The sequence below is a fragment of the Acomys minous genome, assembly GCF_964271855.1.
Source record: "Acomys minous genome assembly, chromosome: 3".
In the NCBI taxonomy this organism is placed as follows: Eukaryota; Metazoa; Chordata; class Mammalia; order Rodentia; family Muridae; genus Acomys; species Acomys minous.
Window position 1 is genome coordinate 80775231 of NC_140485.1, and position 23111 is coordinate 80798341.

Sequence of the window (23111 nt, forward strand, 5' to 3'; positions counted from 1 at the left end):
GAAGACTCAGCTGGACAGTGTTCCCAAGGACAACTGCATCCTCTCTGTCCTCCCTTGTTGCCTTATAGCTACCCTCCCTCATGTTTCTTGCTTGCTTCATCTGGGACACCCACCAACCTGCTCACACTGGGAATGTAGATTTCATGGTCAGCACAAATATCTGTAGCATCTTACAGAGACTGAGTGATTGGCACCATGACAGATTTTAGCTCATGATGTCTGTAAGGAAAGACACCTCCAGACCCATTTACTGGGAACAAGTGTGAAGAGTGATAGTGAGATGTAACGAGCTCTAGTGGTAGAGACACAGGGCACAGAGGGGAATACCTCTGACTTTGTCCCTAGAGAGCCACAAGGATAGGATGCCCTGAAAAAAAAAAACCCTGGCTATTTTGAGTGGAAATGGATGAGTGTGTTGGGGTGGGGCAGTCTGAACAAGCAAGGGCAGGGGTAAATTCCCTTTAAGTGCAGTCTGGAAGAGAACAGATAGTGTCAGCTGGTAAAGTGAGCAAGGTTTGTTAGTGGTGGAAACTCAGCTTGTGCCAAGGGCCAGAGGTGGGATGCTGTCTGGAAAGCCTCCTGTGTAGTAGTGCTGCATAGGTGTGGCAGGGGGTGAGATATTCCATGGAGTCTCCAGACTTACCTTGCCTGACCCACACTTGGAAGGCTCTGCTTGTCATACAGTCTGCTTTCTCCAGGATCAAATGGTCTCCCATCTTCTCTCTCTTTATGCTTCTGTCATTGTTCAAACTCCACTGATGTAGTCCTGCCTCTGATGTGATAGCTTCTCACTATTGGTGATCTAATCATAGCACGTCTGAAAGTTTATGACAAATTAAAATTGGAACCAAACTATTGCATGGCCTTATTGAGGCCAGATGCCAAGCATTTTGTCAGACTCCTGGCTATGGTTGTCCTCACATGGGATCTTGGAGGAGGGATCTGGAGGAAAAAGATTGGAATTTGGTGGCCTTGAGCCTATAAATGCATGATTGAGTGCACATCTTCTTAGATTTGGGCAAGGCAACTTACCCAGGCCTCTGGAGGACATAGGGGAATGGTAGGAGTGGCCCCTTAACTCCTTAGTGGCCATCTTGCTGCTACCGCAGCCTGTGTTTTTCTGTTCAGGCAGTCTGTGTTGTTGTTTTTTGTCCTTGATCCTCCCAGTGCACATCTATAATGGGTTGTCTCTGTCTCCCTCCCACTCCACCCTTCTTTGTATGTATTTACTCCTGGGAATTGAATCCAGTGCCCTGTCCATAACTGGAAAACTCTCTACCACTAGGCTTCATCCCCAGGGTGTACTAGATGTTTTGGTTTTTCAGTTATGTTATGTAAACATGTTTTTGTTTTAATCCCAGGTGTAGGATATGGGGGTTGCTCCAGATGTCCATAGCCGAAGACTGTTTGCCTCATGAGGCTTGAAGAGGGGTGTGTTTTTTTCAGCTGCAGTTAGTTTAATTCTGAAGACTCTGGAGAGGGAATAAATATGAGAGCCCAGGGGTGGTGGTGGTGTGGGGGGATGGGGAGAGAGGGGGCAGGCTTCGAGGGCTTTGAGGAGGCTGATGGAGAAAGAAGGCTGCTGGTACTTCCCCCTGCTGCTCCTAGTTGCTGTTGTTGCCCTTTGAGAAGAAGTTGGAGATATCCTAAATTGAGGATTAGAGTTGCCCCCAAGGAACCCAATGACCTTAACCAGGTAGAACTAAGTTTAAAAAAGTCTCTTCCTTCTAACCTTCTTTCTCTCCTACCTAGGATCAGGAGGTTGGAAGGGAAGTAGAGGCATAGCCCCCCCCCCAATAGAGTTAAAAATAGTGGGTACACCAGTCTAAATTTATTTTATTTTGTTTTGGTTTTATGAGACAGGGTTTCTCTGTCTAGCCTTTGCTGTTCTGGACTAACTTTGTAGACCAGGCTGACCTTGAACTCACAGTGATCCTCCTCTGCCTCCTGAGTGCTGGGATTAAAGGCGTGTGCCACCATGCCTGGACAGTCTCAGTTTTTTAAAGATGTTGTCTCACTGTACTTTAGACTTCATTCAAACTCACAATCCATTTTACCAATCACTTTGATGTTCTCCCTCACCCTCAGACTCTGAAATAAAGAAGCCAGCCAAGCTTTGACTAAAAATCTGAAAGCATGAGACAAAAGAATCTTCCTTTTTGTTGAGGTATTATGTCATGGTGGTCAAAGCGAGTATAGCATCTGTGGCCTCTTCCCCCTGTTAAGTGAGTGAGGCTTTGTGAAGAGGTGAGATTTGATGTGCACTAAAGAGCTGAGGGACAGTGAGATGCCCCACCCTGCCTCTGTTCCATCTCCCTGGAGCTGTATCCATGGCTGTAAGGTGACATGTAGGAAGAGATACCAAGATGAGTACATCTTCTGCTATGCTAGGACAGTGTCAGCAAATGGTCACTGAACATATTGGCTGGCCTTCAAGCCAGGGCTATTCTACTTTGTAAAGATAAGTGGGCATTTCCAGTCCTGGGAGAGTGTGGTTAGACTTTTAGTTTCTTAAAATACATAGAAATATTATACTGTTCTGCATTTTTAAAAAAGATTTATTTATTTATTTATTTATTATTATGTGTACAAGTGTTCTGCCTGCATGTACACCTGTAGGCCAGAAGAGGGCATCAGATTACATTACAGATGGTTGTGAACCACCATGTGATTGCTGGGATTTGAACTCAGGACCTTTGGAAGAAGAGGCTGGTGCTCTTAACCACTGAGCTATCTCTCCAGCCCAATGTTTTGTATTTTAATCCCAGGTATGGCATATGGAAGGCTGCTTCAGATTGTCCACAGCAGCTGACTATGACTTGCCGTGTGCTTTAGCAGAGGTGTGATTTTGCCAGTTGCAGATAGTTTCTGTAATTTTGTGATGTTTAGAATTCAGGAGACTTTGAAAGCTTGTTTGCAGGAGAGCAACTACTCATATACCCTTGACCAAAGATTGGTCCTCCTTTCTTTGTGGAAGATCATTCTCCCTCATAGCACGCAGCTACATGCACATGGAGCAGTGAGGGAGGAAGGGGACATCGGCCTAGCCAGCCAGATTGGTGTAATCAACCCTGGTGATCAAAGGGGTGACAGAATTCGTAGTCAGATTGCCTTCATCCTGAGCGAGGTAAGCCATGCCCCCAAAGACATACATGGTATGTACTCACTTATAAGTAGATATTAGGTACAAAGTACAGGATAACCACACTACAACCCACAGACACAAAGTAGCTAAGTTACAAGGAAGACTGATGGAGGATGCTTGAATCTCACTCAGAAATGGAAATAAAATAGGCATTGGAGGTGGATGGAGGGAGGAAACTGGGTAGGAGAGGGATGGAGAGAGGAGCAAGGGTGGAGAGTAAGAGTAGGGAGGTGGGGATGGGGCTTGGAGGTTGGGAGAGGGCTAGCTGAGAGAACAGAAATCAGAGGTGGGGGGTGTGACTCTGGGATTTTCCAGAGACCTGGGATAGTGGAGGCCCGGGAAGTGTATAGGGGTCACTCTAGCTGAGACTCCTAGCAGTGGGTGATATGGAGCCTGAAGTAGCCACCTCTTGTAGCCAGGCAGGACTTCAGGGGAGGGATAAGAACACCAACCTATGCACAAAACCTTTGACCCAAAATTTGTCTTGTCAACAAGACATGCAGGGACAAAGATGCAGCAAAGATAGAGGGAATGGCCAATCAAAGACTGACTGGCCCTACTTGAGACCCATTCCATGGGAACGAACCAATCCCTAACACTATCTATGCTTTCTGCTATGGTAACAGACGGAATCCAAGCACATGGCCCCCGTCACAATTTAGAGAGGTCTTCTGGGGCTTGAGAGACAGCTTGGTTGTTAAGAGCACTGACTGCTCTCCCATAGGATCCAGTACCCACATGGAAGCTCCCAACTATCCATGACTCCAGCCCTAGGGGATCTAGCACCCTCTTCTGGCCTCTCTGGGTGCCAGGCATGCCCATGGGCCACATACGTGTAAGAAGCAAAATATCAATATATATAAAAACAAATACTTTTTAAACTAAAAAGAAATATCTTTCCACATCACTTAATATAACTGATGCCCACAGTCATGCACAGTGGCCTCTCTTCCAGTTGATTCTCACTAAATTTTGTCAAATTGATAATTAACACAACTGCCAAAGGCAGGCATGGTAAAGGATCCAAGACCTAGTCATGTAGGTTTTGATTTCTTTAAGTGTACTCTTATGGCTTATTTTCTCAGGAATTTTTCAACCCCAGTGCCTCATCATAGTTGATGATTTGATTATGCTCTTAAGGGCTCAGAGCTCTGTTCCTGAGGCACCATCTTTTTGTGGCCTATTGGCTGGCTCACACCCAACTTGTGTGGCTCTCCAAAGAAGGAGCATGGGCCCGGCCATGTCATCTAATCGATGATGATGCCATCTAAACATGGGGGTCTTCACTTTGGGTTGTGTAGTATTTGTCACACAGGCTCCACTGGAGGGGTCATGACATTTTTAAATAATATTTTTATTAATTCTTTGAGACTCTCATGCATACGTTCAATGCATTTTAATCATATTTACCAACCACTTTCCTCAGTAACTCCTTCCAATCCAACTCCTATTCCTTACCCACTCTTATCTTCGTTAAAATAAGATAACTCACCAAATCCATTTGTGCTAAGAATGTCCCATTTGTGGCTGAGCACACCTTAGATGCTTCTTTTCTGCACCTTGACCAGTTGTGAGTTTTTGCATTAACTACCACCCACTGCACAAAGAAACTTCTAGGATGAGGTCTGAGTACTGCACCACCTCTAGGTAGAGACATAGGGATTTAGAGGGCAGTTTGGTACTATGTCCACTTAGCAAAACAACAGTAGGTTTATTCCTGCAGCCTAGAAGTTCACCAGGAGTAGTTCTTGGCATGAGTACCAAGCATGGGTTTCCTCCTATGGAGCAGGCCTTAAATTCAATCAGCAAGTAGTATGTTACCCAGTGACGTTCATGCCACAGCCGTGCCCATAGGCATATCTTGCCACATTGGATATTATTGCAGTTTACAGGAGTCATATCTAGTAAGACTGGTGATGACCCTCTTGCCTAGAAGCCGGCACAGCACATAGGAAAGCTAATCAGTAGGGTAGATGCTTCTTGGTCAATTCCAATGTGATTTTTCTATGACGAAAGCATGTGGTATCTTCAGCAATATGGTCTTACTATCAAGTTCTTGAGGAAAACCAAGAACAGTGGTAATAAACTGTATGGTTTTGGGGGCCTCTAGGACACCCCTATCTAACGTCTAAAAGCACTAAAACTGACTAAAGCACTAAGCTCTTCTCTTGGCACCCTGTGGCTTCTGGGCAAAGTAGTATCCTCTGTGTAGAATAATTATAATTCATGTATAGTAAATGTATGAGCCACAAAATGATCATTTTCTAGTAGTTTTTTCAAACACCCTTAATATCAGTTATCTCTCCCTGGCTCCCTCTTCCTAACCAAACCACCCTTCTCATTATTTCCCCTTTTCCCTTCATATCACCTGTGTTTTACCACATCTCCACCCTCAAAATATGTTTCCCTTCTCTTCACCAATAGCCCCTTTCCACCTTCCTGGATTCTACAGGCGCTCCAAGTTAAGGAGTAAATGGTCATCGCTCGGATCCACACACACGTGGGAAGGTGAGAGGCTTGTCTTTCTAGGACTGCGTTATCTTTCTCAGTATCTTTCTAGTTCTATCTATTTACCTACAAATTTTGTTGTTCTTTACAATTGAATAAGATTCCACTGTGTATAAGGACAACATTTCCATCATCCATTCATCCATAGATGGATGTCTAGGCTATTTCTGTGTCCTAGCTGTTGTGAATAGAGCAACTATGAACATGAATGCGCATTTTCCTCTGCAGTAGGAAATAGCCTTTCAGGGATATGTCCAGGAATGGGTTAGTAGGACCGTATGGTAGATCCATTTCTAGTTGTCGTTTTCAATTGCGATACCAATTTTGGCAGTGACTGCACCAGTTTGTACCCTCCCCTACAGTGAACAAGGACTCCCCCTTCTCTGCCTCTTCACCAGCATTAGTTGCGTTTTGTTTTCTTAATGTTAGCCATTCTGACTGGTGAAAGGTGAAATCTCAAAGGGGTTTTGATTTTCAATTTCCTGATGGCTAAGGATGGTGAATACTTTAAAAATATTTCTTAGCCATTTGTATTCTCTGATAACTCTCTGTTCAGTTCTATGGCCCACTTTTTAATTGGGTTGTTGTCTTTGTGTTTTGAGTATGTTCTAGACATTAATCCTCTGTCAGATGGCTATCCAACAAAGATATTTTCCCATTCTATAGGCTGCTTCTGGAGTCATTTAATAGGTTTTTTTTTTTAGTACAGAAGTTTTAAAATTTCCTCACATGCCACATTTTTTCCCCATTATTGGCTCTGTTTTCTAGGTGGCTGGAGTCATAGTCAGAAAGGCCTTACCTGAGATATTTCCTGAATCTTCCCTCCCCCTCTCTCCTTATCTAAAACATATTTAGTGGGGTGGTTTATAGGCTGTTTTTCAGCTAGTCCAATAATGGCTTCCTACAGAAAGTCCCAGAATTCAGTAGTTGTTCAGGCCACAAGGCTGGATGTCTCTCCTGGTGTTGAGTGTATGTTGGAATCTGAAGAAGTAGATCTAATGCCAGTGAAGGAATGGAGTTGCCATGGAGAGCAAGAGCAAGCAGGCAAAGAGAGAGTGCTTCCTTCTTCCATGAAGAGGCTATAGTGTTGCCAAGATTTAAGCTTCTGCCATCAACTTAAAAAAAAAACAAACAAACCATGCTTCAGCTAGGCTGACTTGGTGTCTTGGTCTTTTGAGGGAAGACTGAGACTTGCTTCCTTCCAGTCTCTTGGTAATTTTGCACCTGGACTTTGAATATTTTTTGTTTCTGAAGTCTTTCTTCTTAGACATTGAGTTTTAAAGTCTTAACCTTTTTGTTGTTGTTGTTAAAAACTTTTTTTTTGAATCACTTTTTACCTCCCCTCGCCTTTGCACTGACATGAGTGTGGATCCCCCTGGTCCCTACAGTCTGCCTTGTTCTAAGGAAGCGTCGGATTCCGGTGACTCCTTGACAATGCCTGCAGCTCATGGGCCTGTGGCAAATTATTCTTACGTACAAATGTCTGCTGCTGAGAAGCTCCGCACAGAGAACGCCTCTCCTCCGCCTTCCTCTGTGGACCTACCTCTTCAAGACAGCCCCGATTCTTCTACCAGTCCCAAACTGAAGTTCTGTGGTCCTCAGTCTGAAGAGGGCCTTGAGAAAAAGGGAGAGTGCAAGCTCCACTCGAAGGAGCAGAAGATGAGGACTGTGTTCTCTCAGGAGCAGCTGTGCGAGCTCAGGGACAGGTTTCAGAGGCAATGGCACCTGAGCCTGGAGCAGATGCAGGAGCTCTCTGCCCTCCTGAACCTTAGCTACAAGCAGGTTAAGACCTGGTTCCAAAACCAAAGAATGAAATGTGAGCGGTGGCAGAAAAACCAGTGGCTGAAGACTGGCAACAGTGTGGCTCAGAGCTCAGCATCGTCAGTGGAGCATCCCTGGCTCTATCCCAGCTATCCCCAGAGCTCTCTGGTCAACATATCTGGAGGCCTTCCAGTGTGAGGCAGCCAGACTTGGACCAACTCGGCTTGCAACAACCAGACCTGGACCAACCCAACTTGGAGCAATCAGGCCTGGACCACTCAGACCGGGTATGCTCAAGCCTGGGACGGCCCTACTTGGACCACTCCATTCCATAGCTTTGGGGAGGACTCCCTGCAGTCTTGCATGCAGTTGCAGTAGCAAAACTTCTTTGCCAGTGATTTGGAGGCTAATTTGGAAGCCCCTAGGGAAAGCCATGCATGTTTTAGCAACCCACAAGCTATGGAGTTATTCATGAACTGCTCTGTGAATTCACCGGGTGAAGTGTTAGGTGTGCACAGGTCAGCTTAAAGTCAGGGCAGTGGCTGGATTCCTTCCTTTTTCCAAACGTTTTCATTTTTTCTTACCATTACTTTTTGTTTTGTTTTTTGTCGTTTGTTTGTTTGTTTTTGAGACAGAGTTTCTCTGTAGCCCTGACTGTCCTGGACTTGCTTTGTAGACCAGGCTGGCCTCGAATGCACAGCGATCCGCTTGCCTCTGCCTCCCGAGTGCTGGGATTAAAGGCGTGCGCCACCACTGCCTGGCGCTTTTTGTTTTTTCCAGACAGGGATTCTCTGTGTGTATCCCTGGCTGTTTTGGACTAGCTCTGTAGACCAGGCTGGCCTCGAACTCAATCTGCCTGCCTTTGCCTCCCAAGGGCTGGGATTAAAGGCTTGCACCATCACAGCCTGCCTTATTGTTTTTATTTTTATTCTTTTGGTGCCAAGAGAGCAAACCTAGGACTTTGAGCATACTGGGCACTGACTCAACCACTGAGCTCTACTTGCAGCCCTGTACTGGTGTATGTGTCTTAGCTGTGTAACTGTCTTTTTCTCTGGTGCTGTGCTGTAGATTTAACTAAGGGCTTTGGAGACAAGGCACACTATTACCCTCTCCTCCCCCACATACTGACATCCTTACCCATCCCAGCTTCAGCTTGTCTTTTTCTTAGAAGCTTGGGTCTTGGTGTACGTGTGATTTGAGTAGGGTGTAGCTGGAATCTAATTAAGGAGGTTTGAATAACTTGTCCTGCTACAGAAATAGACATGGTGGCATTAGCTATAGATCCAGTATGTTTGGCTATCTTTTATCTTTGGGAAACAGAATCTAAAAGTGTAAAACTTATAAAGGTGTGGTGGCACATATCTGCAGTCCCAGCAGTCGAGGGACAGGGACAGATGGATGGATAGCTGTGAGTTTGAGGCTAGCCTGGTCTACAAAGGGAGTCCAGGATAGCCAACACAGAGAGACCCTGTATCAAAAAATCAAAAACAAGGGGCCTGGAGAGATGGCTTAGAGGTTAAGAGCACTGACTGTTCTTCCAAAGGAGCTGGGTTCAATTCCCAGCACCCACATGGCAGCTCACAACTGTCTGTAACGCCAAGATCTGACACCCTCATACAGACATGCGTGCAGGCAAACATCAAGGCACATAAGATAAAAATAAATTAATTTTAAGAAATATTTATGTTTGACTGTACCATGATAAACCAATGCCAGTTTGACTAATTTAAGTAAAATAAAACACTAATTTTACCTTAAAAAAAAAAAACCGTTACCCATTACAGTAACTGTTGTTTTCATATTGCACTAGCAATCCTTAAGTTTTTTTATTTTTGTCTTACTAATAGTTAGATGGCTTTTAAGTAGTAAAATCCAGAAAACAACAAAGTAAGTGATATCTGGGAATGTTTCTATACAGGAGGGTGGCTATAGTATTCTTCACTACAGTGGGATATAGTAGAGTCTTTGGCCTAAGGAGAAGAGCTGAGGGAACTCATATGCTCTGGCCTTCATTTTCTGGGGTACCACTCTTGCTTTGGGGTAACCCATGTCCTGAATCTTGTCTCTATGTCTTTAGTGAGCTCTACTGACTAATAGCTAAAATGGTACCCAGGTAGGGATCACAAAACAGAGAGTCTTCCTGGTGTAGATATGGAATTTGTGTTCCTAGAAGTTATCTTTTTTTGGGGGGGGCACTTCATGTGCTAACTATGGCTGTACTGAACTCACTATGTAGATCAGGATGTCTTCCAAATTACAAATATTCTCCTCCTTCTGTCTCCTGAGTGCTGGGTTTAAATGTGTGTGCCACCACAGCAAGTGAGGAAGTTACCTTTTTCATATTTCTAGGTTTTCAGCATTTATTAGCGTACCTTTATTGACTTAGTTTTTAAAAACCTTTTTTGGCTTGTATAAATGTGTTTTTTATGTTCATGAACATACAGGTGTGAGTATGTGTATGCCGGTAGTTGTGTGTGCAACTGTGTGTGTATGTGTGTGTGTATGTAAGAGAAATTGGGGGTGGTTGTTCCACCCTGTCTGTCCCCCCCTTTTTTTTTCACCGTTTGCCATTGGCTTGGCACTCAGAAAATGAGATGGTTATTGACCAGTGATCCCTGGGCAGTAGTCTCAGAGATTGGCCTAAGAAGCTCAGGTATCCTTAAATGTGTATGCTGCAAGGCAGAGTTCCACAAACAGATGATATATCTGCAGCTACTACTGTCTTGGTTTTCAATGCAGGGCCGCATGGCCAGAAGTGTACTTACTAACCTGGGACACACACAGCCTTTTCTACATGGTTTATAGTGGTATCAGGGTCTTACCTGCTCTGATCCATCTCATGTTGTGTGACTGAACTGTGTTCCTCCATTTCTGACTCGTAAGAAAGCATCCATCAGTGTAAGAGGTAGGCATCTTGAGTGAGGAAGAGGTTAATGTGAGCTAAGTGTTAGAGGGGCCAAGGCTGTGACCTATTGCTCTTTTGGTCTTTAGGCCTGTGGTGAGCAGTACAAGGTGATGGGAAGAAAGTGCTCACATGATGTTAGGGAGCCAAAACAAGAAGAGGAAGAGACAGGCTTCCCCATCTGTGTGAAGGAGGTGTCCCCAGTGACCTCAAGCACTACCTACTGGCCCCATTTTTTAAAGGTAGCACCTCTCAACTGCACCATTTGGGCAGCAAGGCCTTTACCACCTGAGCCTTTGTGAGGCACTCCAGATGCAAAGAAAGATGGAGGTGAGGGCAGAAGGGTTTAATCATTGTCAGGATTGTCCCCCAGAGACAATTGTCCAGCCATAGAAGGCTGGATTTTGATGTCTCATGTTATTGTTCATCCCCAAGTAAGAAGTCCTTTGCATGCTCATGAACATGTACCGGATTGAGACCCGAGTCATCTTTTACTTTTGCATGAAGGGGCTGTTTATTAAGGAGCTGATTTCAACAATGCTGGTTTCCTCCTACTGTTCTTCTTTTGCCCTTGTCACTCAAGGCAGAGGATCGTGAGCATGCTGAGGAGACTACTGCTATTGTTCCCTTAATCATAAGGATGGGGCTGCAGGGGCATGGAAGAGATGCATAGGGGGACTCCACTGTCACTGAGAACTTTGTCTGGCCTCAGTAGTGCTGGCTTCAGCTTGCTGCCTGAAGGTCATTCTGAGGGTAGAGAAAGACAGTGGTTACTGCTCTTAACCCAGGACATTGACAGCAGGCTTGATAAGTGCCAACCCATCCAGCCCTACGAGATCACATAGCAGTGCGTGAGGGATGGGGAGAGAGCATCTGCCTGGGAGCACCTAGAGTTCAGCCTAGGGGAGAAGGAATTTGAGGAGAGTCCTCTGGCAGGAGGGGAATCTACCCAGACACAGCAGATGGAAGACACTGACTCAGGGGGCACAAGATCCTGAGTGGAGCACGTGCTGGCGCTGGCCCCGTGCTGGCTGTTTAGTAACTAAACTTTTACTGCTATCGCATGAGCTACTGGGGCTGTGCTTCTTGTCACTGCAGTGTAGCTCAGATGCCATCATCTGATCTGTCCTCCTGGTCAGGCTGTCTTGTAGTAACAGCCCCTGGTAGCACCAGTATAAAAGAATCGGAGCATGAAAGCCACCCTGAACAGTTGCTGGTGTCCTTTCATTCAGACCCCCTAGAAATGGATTTGGGCCTGGATGCAGGCAAGTATGGGGACAAGGACAGTTTAAGGGTTGAGTCATGAGAGAAGCTGATGCTTCCTGGGTCACATTCACACTGCTTGTACAGGCAGATCAGGAATATGTGCAAGGTCCTGGATTGGGAACAAAGTAAAGCAAGCAACAAGCAAGCAAAGAAAGAAAAAACAAAAAAGGAAGAGTTGTATTTAATTTTCTTACCGATCTCAGCAGTTGGACAGGGGCATCCTTTATAGGAAATGAAGACACCACAGGTGGCATATTCATGTCTGCATACCTGCCTGAAATAAGGAAGGACCATCTTGTGACAGGAGTTTAGGGGGACCTGGTGGTATCCTAACACTGAGGACAGTGATGCAGTACCTCACTCCAGGACCTGGCTGGAGCGGCACAGCCATCTGATGGTCAGTACACTATTTGGAACTATAATAGAACTAGCCACGAATGTGCACACCTGGTGTGTGGCACCATCGTCATTGTCGTCCAATGAAGTCATGGCATACTTGTAAGTGTCCTAACCCTAACGTCTATGGGGGTGGGTGACCCAGGTCCACTGCTCATCTGTATACAAAGACAGTCCTGCATCAAGCCACCTGTGGACAAGATTTCCTGGGCGCTGCAGAGGAGGCCATTTGATGTGCTCCCCCTTTTTATCACCACATGCTTCACTTCTGGGAAGAGAAGGTGAGGTCTAACCCGGTGATACAGGGTGGCCTTGTGCTTGGTGCCCAGTGCCCTCCATGTGTCCTTCCCTTGCTCCTCTCATGGGCGCTGACTGTGCCAGCATCGGAGTTACTGTTCCACATACCTTTGAAATTATCCCAGCTCTTCTTCTCGACTTCAGACATAATGCTTTCCACCTCTTCCTTCTGCAAAACACAGGAGGACATTTTCAGTAGAGCCTTGCACAGTCCTCAGCGTGGCCTGAAGGCCCAGGAGCATCAGCTCAGCTTGCTGGTTCCTGTGGGATTTCTCTAGTTGACAGGTCTGTCACACGTCAAGGGCAAATGTGGGAGTGGATCTCCATGCATCAATGGGGCTCTGGTTTTTGGGCCCTAGTTGGGTTTTGTTGCCCTGTGGCTCCTTGAGCAGAGTGGTATTGGCCAGGTCAGTGCTGCTGTGCTCCAGAGACAGCTTTGGGGCTTGAGGAGAATCTTGGTGTCCCAAAGGAAAAAGAACTGGCAGGAGCTGGTCACTGCTGCACGCTCTGACATGGGTTCGAGGATGTCTAGGTCTCGGCCTCTCCCTGTCTTTAAGCTCCCTTCTCTCCCGTGTGACCCTCTTGAGAGGCATGCACTGTTGCTTCTGCACCTCTGCTCCCTTCTCAATGCTCACCCTCCTGGTGGGAAGTTGTGCTAGTGCAGCACTGGCATGGGGTTCCACTGTAGCAGTACCCTCGTGTCTGCACAGAGCGGATACTCTTTAAACTCTCCCCCTTAACGTCCCAGGGACAAGTGTTTGATAAACGACTGTGTCCCCTGGCATATGAGGAGCCATATGATGGCAATCCTACGAGATGGAGGGATTGCTGGCATTGGAGTGACCCCAGAGTCTGCCACTTGGCTGACTCCCCATATCTGGGGCTGCTAAAAGGGCAGAGTTCCTAATCCTGTGTCTGGGCACCCACTGTGGGTCTCTCTCCTGCGTGTGGCACCTGCCCGTCAGTATCTTCCCCCCTGTTTTATGTGTTTGTATGTATGCTTCTTGTAGCCCCACCCCCATGTATGCCAGGTGGGTATGGGCCACTTGGTTTAAGAGCTCTCCAGAGAGCCAGTTAGGCACCTGCAGCTCTGCTACACAGGAGGTGTGTGCTGTAGTCTCCATGGGCCTGTCTTTCCCCGAGTCCTGAATCACTGAGTGTCTGGCCTTGACATGATTTCCCACCTATCATGGGTCAGTATAGAAGGGCACATCAACTTACAGCTTCAGGGGGCTTCACGCTGTGCTCTGACCTGCCAGCAACAAAATACGGAGACATGTTAGGTTCATGAGAACGGAACTGTTCAAATTTAGTGCTCAAGTCTTATCTCAATTGCTTTTGAGAGTATCAGCTGTAGACTGGGCTCTGCTAAGGAGAGTAGACATGTGAATGCGGCCATGTAAGCCCAGATTCCCAATTTCTGTAAGGACTCAGATACTTGCCCAGACCCAGAACCCATCATCCCGTGTGTCTGTTGTAGTACCTCGTGAGCTTGATGTTTGGTTCCAGTTTGGAATCTGAAATCTTGCTGCCATGAGAGATGTATAATTTCTGAAATGACAAGAGTGAGCATGAGCGAAACATGGGGCCAAGGCCTTTCCCACTGTTGTGGGGAAACTGAGGCACAGGGGGCCTCAGGCTTTTGGGACCAGCTCATCCCATGCACCTGAGTCCTTGGGCTTCTTCTACCTCAGTCAGCCTTCATTTCTCAGCACTCACCGTTTTCCCAGTGGCAAAGTGCTCACCATCCTTTGTGATGTCTACTTTGTACTGGACTTTGAGGAGATTGTCTTTCTGGGAGGCAAAGCCTACATAGGTGATCTTTGCACTGAGGTCACTCATCTGTTTAAAGGAGACTCCAGTTAGTGTGGGGCAGATGATGGGAGGTGCCCTGTCATGACCCAGGCATGCATCCTTCTGTCCTTGCTGAGACAGTACGTTGGGTCCTGTGGGCTTGGCCACCCAGCTGGGTCTGGTGCAGCTGAGAAAAAGAAGTGCCAGGCCCATTCCCACCCCTTGCCTCTGTTTGCTTCCGTGCATGAAGGTTGGGGCAGAGAACTTGTGTAATATTGCTTTCTACCAAACCTATCAAAGCAGAGTGTTCCTCTGTCCTTGTGTCTTGAAAGCCCACATGTGCACTCTGTAGTGCAGATGCTTGTGTGCTGTTTCACCTGATCATGGGACCTAGTGAGGTGGACGAGACACACTTAATATTTACGGGGTTATGAGCCAATAACTCCCTCTCCACTCTGTCCCCAGTGCCTGCCCCTGTGTCCTGCCTGATCACTCAGATGGATGTGTGTCCTGTGGCCTTGACCTTATTTATATCTGCAAGAATTTTCAGATCCCATTTGTCCCATCACCTTCTTCCTGAGAGTGACAACATTCTGAGCTGATGTCCAGAGTGTTGGGGACCAGGGACTGATGGAGGACACTTACCTGGACAGAGCTGTTCTTTGCCACAAGTTTCACAAGGGTCTTCAACATGGAGGAAGAAATAGTTAGAGCAACGCTGGCATTTTTGGGAGCTTGAGGCAGCCGACCTGCAGGTACAGGCACTGAATTTTTGCTGAAATTGGCTTCAGCCTAAGGAAGGGAAGCAGAGAAACGTCTATGTGAGTTCCTGAGACTGTCACCAGCGTGTAGGCCTTGTGGCTTTGCTGTGGGTGCAGGGTGAAGAGGCCTGAGCTTCAGTGGCAGTGCAGCAGCCTCAGGGCAGTCAGACTTTCCTAGGAGGCCACTAACCTTCCCATGAAGGTGCATGGCCTTTTATGACAGATTTTTATGGAGGTGTGTGTGTGTGTGTGTTGCGTTGTGTGTATGTGCATGTGTGTCTGTGTGTGTATGTGTGCTTCTGCAAGTGTTTGTGTGTGTGTGTGTGTGCACATACTAGTATGTTTAAAGTCACATCCTCTCCTTGTCACAGTTGTAAAGACCTGAAGGCCCTTCTCTTTTGTGTTTTCTTCTTTCTTCCCTCCCCCTTCCATCCTTCCTTTGTTTCATGAACCATCACATGGAGGAAAATGTCTTAGATATTCTGGCTTATCTTGGGCATTTTCTCCTCCTTTCTCCCTCGGTCCCTTCCTCCTTCCCCCCTTTTCTTCTTCACTCCCTTCTTCTCTCCCTCTCCTGCCCTCCTCTTCTCTGTTTCCCTCTCTCAGTTTCCCTCTTTATCCTTGTCTGAATTCTGCCTTCATATTTCTGAAGTATAACCTCTTTTTGGAAGGGATGTTAGAACATCCAGACAGGAGCACAGAGAAGAGAGACTTATGCCTCACATCCCCGGTGTTTTCATGTTTTGTGCATCCGACCTTTAGATCTCAGCATGACTTTAGTGTGGTTCATATTCTCTTCAAAGCATGGCTCTGTTTCCACATGTAAAATGTGTAGGGGGATCTGACCCTCAGCTTAGCTATGTCCTTCGTGTGTGTGCAGGTTGTTTGATGAACTTCATCCTGTACTCTGCGTTTATTTGCGTTTCAGCCCTTGAGTGGAGGTCTTGTGATGAATCTCGGGAAGAGAAGCTGAGTCAGCCATGTCTCCTTCTTCATCACTTGTCACAGCCTAGTGTTGCCTTCCTGGTTGGTAGGTGGGCGTTTGGAAGGAGCTGGCACGTTTTGTTTTGTTGTGTGTAATCGACTGAGATGGAGATGTGAACTGGCCCATGTTGTGGCTGTCTCTGTTGGAGTGCCTCACAGGCCATGATCCTGTGCATTGCAGGGCAGAGAACACTAGGCTGGCCATGTCCTGAATGGGCACCAGGAGCTTGATCTCGGGAAGTAGTTGATGGGTCTGAAAAGAGCTGATCTTTTCACCGTCCTGACCACCTGGTCTCTTTTGTGGGCTCAGATATGCTTTCAGCCTTCATGCCGTTGCCATCACAATGACAGCAAATACTTAATACTTACACAGTAGAGGATGGTGAGTCCTTTGGGATTGATCATGGAACTTTGAACTTGGTACTTGAATAAGCCGGTAGCTGTGGAAGAGAGGATAGGAGGGGGAGGAATGGGGAGAGCCCAGCTAGCCATTGATGGCTGCGGTGCCCCAAACTCTGCATCCCTGCTCTCCCCCTAGACACCTGTATGGACAGCAGCTTCTGTGAGCCTGCCAGACACAATGTGCAGCCCTCAGTGGCTTCTGCATCTCAAAGAATGCTGCCTGCTTGGGGTTAACCAGCAAGGATTTAGTTATTTTGAAGTGGAGAAGGAAAGACTGGCCAGCTGGAGCCAGTATTTAGTCTAGGCTGGGACCCAGTTTCTTACACTACCTCTGTACGTGGTTCTCCTGGATATGGCCTACCAGCTGTGACCGTTGTCATGTATTAGGGATGTTGTGAGAGGTCATGATCTCAGGCCCCAGAGATGAGAGCTGGGGACTGCTCTTGATGCAGACTCCATGCAGTGTTGCCTTTGAGAGCTGTTTGGGCTGGGAAGGTCCATGCAGACCCCGGAGAGGCACTGTGTCCTATTTTCTTCCAGGTGGCAGAAGCCAAGGAAGCTGAGGGAAAGGTCAGGTGGTCCGTTCTCTTCCCTACATGTGCTGAGGGGGTTGTGTGGGTCCTTGTCGGTTTTGAGTGTGGCATCCCAAGGGCCATCGCCTGTGCTGTGTCACCCCATGAATTTCCCCAAGGTGCTGGGGCCATCTGTGTCTCCTGAGAAGGGAAATCCACGGAAGTACTCACTGTTCTTGCAGTCATTGAAGTCACCGAGGTTGACGGCACAGGAGTTGGATTTCTCCAGCTGTGAAGTCACACAGGGTAGCTCAGCTGAGGGAGCATCAGCAGCCTGTCTTGCCACACCCCTCTCCCCATTCTTGTGAATTCTCCCTCTCTTGTGCCATCTCCCTGGTCACTTTTTGGCAGGATCCTTCCTCTGTTTCCACATGTCATGTGTTATAGTATTGCTCCAGGCAGTATGGCCCCGAGGAGCCGCTTGTCCATGGCGGCCCTTTGGCGCCTGAGGGCCCTGGCCTTGTTCTTAAATCTCTCCTAGCATTAGGCCCTTTCCAGGATGGTGGCTTCTCTGTCTCCTTGTTTCTCCAGTGATTGAAGTCTCTGAGAGATCCCACCCATTCCTTGGACTTACATTTTCGTTCATCTCTGCTGTCAGCAGTACAGGGATGAGGTCATTCAAGGGCAGACTCACGGGCAGTGACACAGTGTCTGTGACTCTGAAAGACATACATGCCAAGGTTAAATAAGTTGTCTTCACGAATCCAGGCATGTCCATGTCTTAGACAAATCATCTCACTGATGAAGGAGTCACGATGACGCCTGGCTTCTCAAGGTGTGAGTGACCTGAGCTCTTGGCCTGGTCTTTATTCTTCCAGGAGGATACAGAGATACCTGGCCAAAGCACGGGACACCTGGCCCAGAGGTCCCCTGGATGGCTTCATCCTTAAGATCCCAGAGCACATGTGTTCACAGACCTGCCTGTGGTCTTGGTGTAGTTGGGGATCTGACTTCACAACATTGTGATCTCTAGTTGTGGAAATTATACTCAATGCTCCCCAGGGTGTAGCAGAGGGGAGGGAGGAAATATACGCTGAGTATGCACGATGGAAGGCCTGTCCAGGTTTCTCGGGTGACCGAGGTCGGAAGGGCCTAGCTTTTCTGCTTGGTCCAGGGCGAGAAGTAGGTCCCTGACCCACAAGCCTGTCAGAGAGATTTTCTGTGTGGCCTCCTGGTTCTTTTTTCTGTTTTGACTCATGTCTGTGTGCTGTTCAGGGAAGCTATAGGATGAGCCATCAAAATAGAGTGAGGTGGAAGGAAGTAATGTAGGTGTGAGAGGGCTATTGTTACAGGAAGAGCATGTTGTCGGCTCCCTCTGCATTTTCTGATTGTCTAGGGCACTGCGGTGGAGCAGGTCACCTCTGGGACAGCAGCAGGGACCTTCTGGTACACCTTTGAGTTGACTGAATTGTGAGGAAAAAGGTTTACTTACGTCTTTATTAACTTAATGTCCATCGTGTTGACCTGGATGTGGGTGTCTTGGACATCAAGGGTGACACATTGGGTGTTGTTGAAGGAAGTAGCAATTCTCATTGTCACTTCCACCTGGGATTCAAATTGTAGCGCCTGGATGACACTCCCAGCCAGTCTGGAGAGGAAGGTGAGGGGGGATGACGTGCTGCTGAGACCTGGGGTCCAGCGGAGATATGGCATTTGTGGCTAAGCCTCATGCTTTGGTCAAGGGTCATCCTCTAGAGGGAAGGCGAGCTTCCCGGTCCACATGCTCCTCAGTCCCATGCCCCGGACTGAAGAGCCTGATCACTTTTGTCAGCCAGTCAATAGTTGACAAATCAGCATCTCATCCAGCCTTGAGGAGGTCACCCGTTGCTGGTGGCACAACTACCAGCCATAAGTTTACCTGTGAGTCTACCACTTGGGCCTTTTCAGTTGTGTGCAAATGCATGAGAGAAGTCTTCCAGGAGCAAGCCTGGCCTTGTTGTTGTTGCTTTTTGTTTTCTTGTTTTTAACAGGGTTCCTTGGTGTCCATGCTGCCCTTGAGATCACGGAGATCTGCGTGCCTCTGCCTCCCAAGTGCTGGAATTAAAGGTGTGTACCAGCACTGCCCAGCTGAACCTTGAGCTTCCTATTGTAGAAATGGTCACATGTATGCATGCATGCATGCGTGTGCACGTGTGTGTGTGTGTATGTATGTATGTATGTATGTATGTATGTATGTATGTATGTATGTATGTATGTTTTCCTCTGCAAGCCAGGTTGGCTGGGAAGGAAATTAATTCTCTCTTCTCTGTTTTTGTGTCCTTATCAGTTGACCATTGCATAGGGGACATGTGTCTTAGTCCTGGGTGACCCGGGCAATTGTTGTGGAAGCACACTCACCCATCTGCACCTATGGTGGCAGTAAGCGTAGAGTGGACTTGGATCTCCTCGTCTGCCATGGCTATGTCCGTGCTCTCCTCTGTTACTTTGTCAACCTTTAAGCTGTAGAGTGACAACACAGATTCCGCTGTGTCTCATGGAGACACCCTGTCCCTCACGAGAAATACCTGTGAGGCAGCGAGCTCACCACCAGGTGAACCCTGCTAGTCCTATGGCCCCTGGAGTTCCCTTCTCCACCTCGTGGTTTAAGTGCAACAAATGCTGGTTGTGTTTTCCAGTGGGGGTAAGTATGCTGCACTCTGGGTGGGAGGGGGCTCTCAGTGGTCTAGCTGTCAGTTGAGTGTGAGAGGTCCCACTCTCACCTTGTTCGTCCCCAAACCCAGAAAGTTGTCAAGGAAGCACTTACTTGATCACAAGGTCTTTGGTTTTGGTCTGGAGCACATCTGAAAGTGGGTCTGTGATCTGTTCCGGGACGACATTATTCACTTCCTTCATGACGGAGTCTCTTATGCTGTTTACATGTTCAACCTCTTCATCCAGGGATGCCTTGACATCGGAGAGGACCTTTTTGTTCAGGAGTCCATCTCCTGTGTCCTTGCTTCCACCGGACGTTTTTAAGCTGCCCAGGGTACCCCCTAGGAGCTTGTCGGTGAGACCACCAATGGGCTTGGGGCCCAATGAGGACTTTGAGGAATCCTCATTATCTCCTTTGCCTAGAGGAATAGGAAGGCCAAGGGCGCCTCCCCCTTGCAGGAGGGAATTGGCATTTAAGAGTGAGAGCAGGTCAGCCTCGTTCACTGTGGTTAACACTTTCCCCAGCAGGCCTCCCATGTTCACTTCGTCACACTTCACAATGTCCTCGATCTGTGGGGGCAGAGTGCCCATGAGATCTGAAAAAGACCAGGAGGCAGTTCTGGTGTCAGTTGAGCCCTAGCGCCCTTCCTTTCTGGAAGATAACATCTTGGAATACGGGCACATAGGCATTCTGCATTCTGCCTTTCACGTTTGAGTCTTCTCTCTGTTCTAGTTATGAGTAGGCCGTGTCAGGGAAATCCACCCCCCCTGTTGTCAACAGCTCCTAATAGCTTACACTGATGCTAACTTGTGATGAGACTGTGTGGGTCAAAGATACTTGGGTATGGAGTAGGGGTGGAGCCTCATTTATGTTTGTCATTTTGCTCCTGTCATTTATTCTTCTTTTAATAAAAATCATGGATTGTGCATTATGTATGTATGTATGTATGTATGTATGTATGTATGTATGTATGTATCTCCACTCGCTGGTCGAGATGCACTAGTACTCAATTTGTAGTGCTGGACTGGTCCATGAGCCATCAGGCCACCATTAGATCTTTCATTATCTAATTAATTAGTAATTTGTCCTGGGGCCTCATCCTCAATATCAGCTCTGGTCTTCAGATTCTCCATGGCTTCCCTGCTCTGCATTCTCTGTGGTTGTTGGCGATTAACAACTGGATATGGTGTGTGACTTCTAGATGAAGCATTTGGTTGAGGATATCTACTCTAATGTGGAAGGCCTGCAGAAGTAAGGAGGTAGTGAAGACACGAGCAGCATTAGTCTCTAGTTTCTAGTCCACTGTGCCCGAGTTTCCTCTTCTCTTTGACTCATTTTCACCTGATTAGTCTGGGAAGATTCGTGTGACTTGAATGTGCTCTGTTGGAGAAGGAATACCTCTGTGCCTTTGCCTTTGACTGAGGCTTAGGAACGGATGGCCAGGCAGGGGTTTATCATGTGTGTCCCTCCATCCTGTATAAGTAGGAATGGAGGCGTGAAGTTCCAGGGTACGTAGAGAACAGGCTGATGGTCAGCCATGGCCTGGAGTATTGTAAGTCCCTGGCACGCCATTCCCGAGTGCTTGTCTTGCTGGCTCTGGTAGGAACTGCACAGAGCAATGTCAGTGCAGTGTCGACTGTGGTCAGCCTTGCTGCCTGTAGAGCTGGAGCTCATTGGACCCCGGGACATTGCTGGCTCAGCAGAATTACAGTAGAAGGGTGTCCCTGGAAGCATCTTTTACAGGCTAGGTGCCCAAGAGTTGTACGCCTCAACAATTGGACTCTGAGGGATGGTAGTGGCCACTGTGGTAGTGCAGTGGCTTGTGGCCTCCATGTTCATCTTGTCATGCTCTGATGCAGGCCTTGTTGGGCCATTGCTGCAGGGAGTTTTTTTTTGAGGTGGGTACAAGTGTTTCTTGTTGTTGTTTATCCCAGGAGGCCTCCCCATTTCCTTCTTCTCTAACAGATTCCTGTGTTTTGAAGATGTAACTAGCCAGGCTCCTGTACTCTTGGGCTTTGAGAATCCCATGGATTCTCATCTCGTGAGCCAGTGTGTATCTCAGGGAGGGGCAGAATGGGAGTTGTGAGAGAGCATATGTGGTCGAGGGCTTGCAGGAGGATTGTAAATTTGCTGCCTCCTGGGGCTGGAAAGCAGGCTGAGGGGTAACCAGCTGTGGGGGTGGAGGTGAACTTGGGGCCCAGAAAGGAGGAGCCCTGTCTGGGACACAGTCTAAGGTGGGAAGAATCAGCTGGAAGTCAAATATCGAGGCAGCCTTTGGGGTTGGACAGGTCCCGTGTCCAGGGCACCGTTGGTCTATACAGTGCTAAGTGTGGGATCCTTCTGCGAAGCTTCACCATCTCCCAGAGCAGTTGGATGCACTGGATTTAGCCCCCTGCTGAGCCAGAATTTCTAGGTATGATCCAAGCTCCCTATTGTGTAAGGGCACCAAGCAGATGCTACAGGGTCCTTGCTTCTAAAACAAGTTGCTCAGAAGGCGACTGGACCCGCCTCAGAGTCAGAAATGAGCAGCCTATGGCAGGTGTGGCCTGGACTGAAAAAGGTGAGAGCTGAAATGAGTCTTACTTACATTCTTGGACTTTGTCACTGGAGAGGAAGTAGCTGGCTGTAGGTGCGCACTTGCCACCTATGGGGGCAGCTGGGTGCCTTTTGGGAGGTGAGTCTTGAGGTTTGGAGTCATCTTTGAGGCCAGGGGCACTTGGCAGTTTAATAGGGAGTGTCTGCACAGTGGGCACAGCAGCAGGGAGACTGCCTACTTCCGAGGGTGTTTCCACCGGGTCAGGTGCTCCTGCTTGGATGCTCAACATGATGGCCAAGACCTGGAGAGCCCACATCTTTGTGGCTGAAACCTGTAGAAGAGCAATTAGTCACGCATCGCATTAACAGTGGGCTTCAGAGCTGTCACGTAACTTTGTGTAGATGTCTCCCTGTCTCCTGTAAGACCATGTTATCCACGTTCTTGACCACCCAGGATCTGCTCAGTACATGGGGATTTGGTTTGATACATGGCGGTAAATATCTGGAGGAAGTAACTAATTTTTTTATTTCTGTTTCAACCATGTGTAAATGCACTGTCACGATTGGCTGCAACATGTCAATGTAGGCGAAGGCCTGTCCTGAGGTCTCACTTCCTGGGCACATGTATCTCCCAGTATGGTGTGCAGCCGTACACCCTTGGTATTTCCCCCAATAATTTCCCTACCTCCTTGGTTTTTCAGTGCTGAGCTTGTATGTAAGTCTTGCCCACAAGACACCCTTGCTCTAGCACTGACCTATGACTTCAGCCCCTTCTCAGTGTCCCAGTCACCCTCTGTGAACATGTCACGTTTTGAGTCCTTAGCTACAATCTCAGATCTCTTCCCCTGAGTCTTTTCTTAGTGAGTCGTGCTGGAGCTTTCCCTTGACACCTTTTCTCAGTGTGCTAGCAAACGTAGGCATTAGGGCCCCTTCTCACCTGGCTTCCCTTGTCTGGGGTGGCATAACTCACCCATGGAGGATCTGAGCTGTGCTGGTGACTTCTGGAGATTATTTCCTGCCTCACCTTCCTTCTCAGATTTTTTGCTTACCTTGACTCTCTCAGTGCTTCTGTGTCTGATATTTATTTGTATGCATTGGGTTATTTAGTTTTTGAAGCAGGGTCTTACTGTGTAGTCCCAGATTTCCTGAAGCTTGC

The 23111-nt window shown here is 47.7% G+C and overlaps 2 protein-coding genes across 2 annotated transcripts; one reads left to right on the top strand and one right to left on the bottom strand.

The window, feature by feature from the left end:
- The first annotated feature begins 6906 nt into the window (after positions 1 to 6906).
- LOC311594635 (homeobox protein NANOG-like) lies at positions 6907 to 7910 on the top strand. Its single transcript, XM_084776518.1, has one exon. It carries the CDS (start codon positions 7013 to 7015, stop codon positions 7610 to 7612), a length of 600 nt encoding a protein of 199 aa, XP_084632644.1. The 5' UTR covers positions 6907 to 7012; the 3' UTR covers positions 7613 to 7910.
- Positions 7911 to 12240: 4330 nt separating this feature from the next.
- LOC311593804 (vomeromodulin-like) lies at positions 12241 to 22677 on the bottom strand (the record flags this gene model as incomplete). The annotated part of the gene is made up of 12 exons (XM_084775220.1): positions 22008 to 22677; positions 19532 to 20015; positions 19126 to 19227; positions 18221 to 18376; positions 17363 to 17447; positions 16960 to 17017; positions 16184 to 16254; positions 14626 to 14861; positions 13995 to 14256; positions 13759 to 13826; positions 13497 to 13527; positions 12241 to 12444 (listed from the first exon to the last, which is right to left on the bottom strand). The coding sequence occupies exons 1-12, from the start codon at positions 22270 to 22272 to the stop codon at positions 12241 to 12243; spliced, it is 2022 nt and encodes a 673-aa protein (XP_084631346.1). The 5' UTR covers positions 22273 to 22677.
- Between the last annotated feature and the right edge of the window lie 434 nt (positions 22678 to 23111).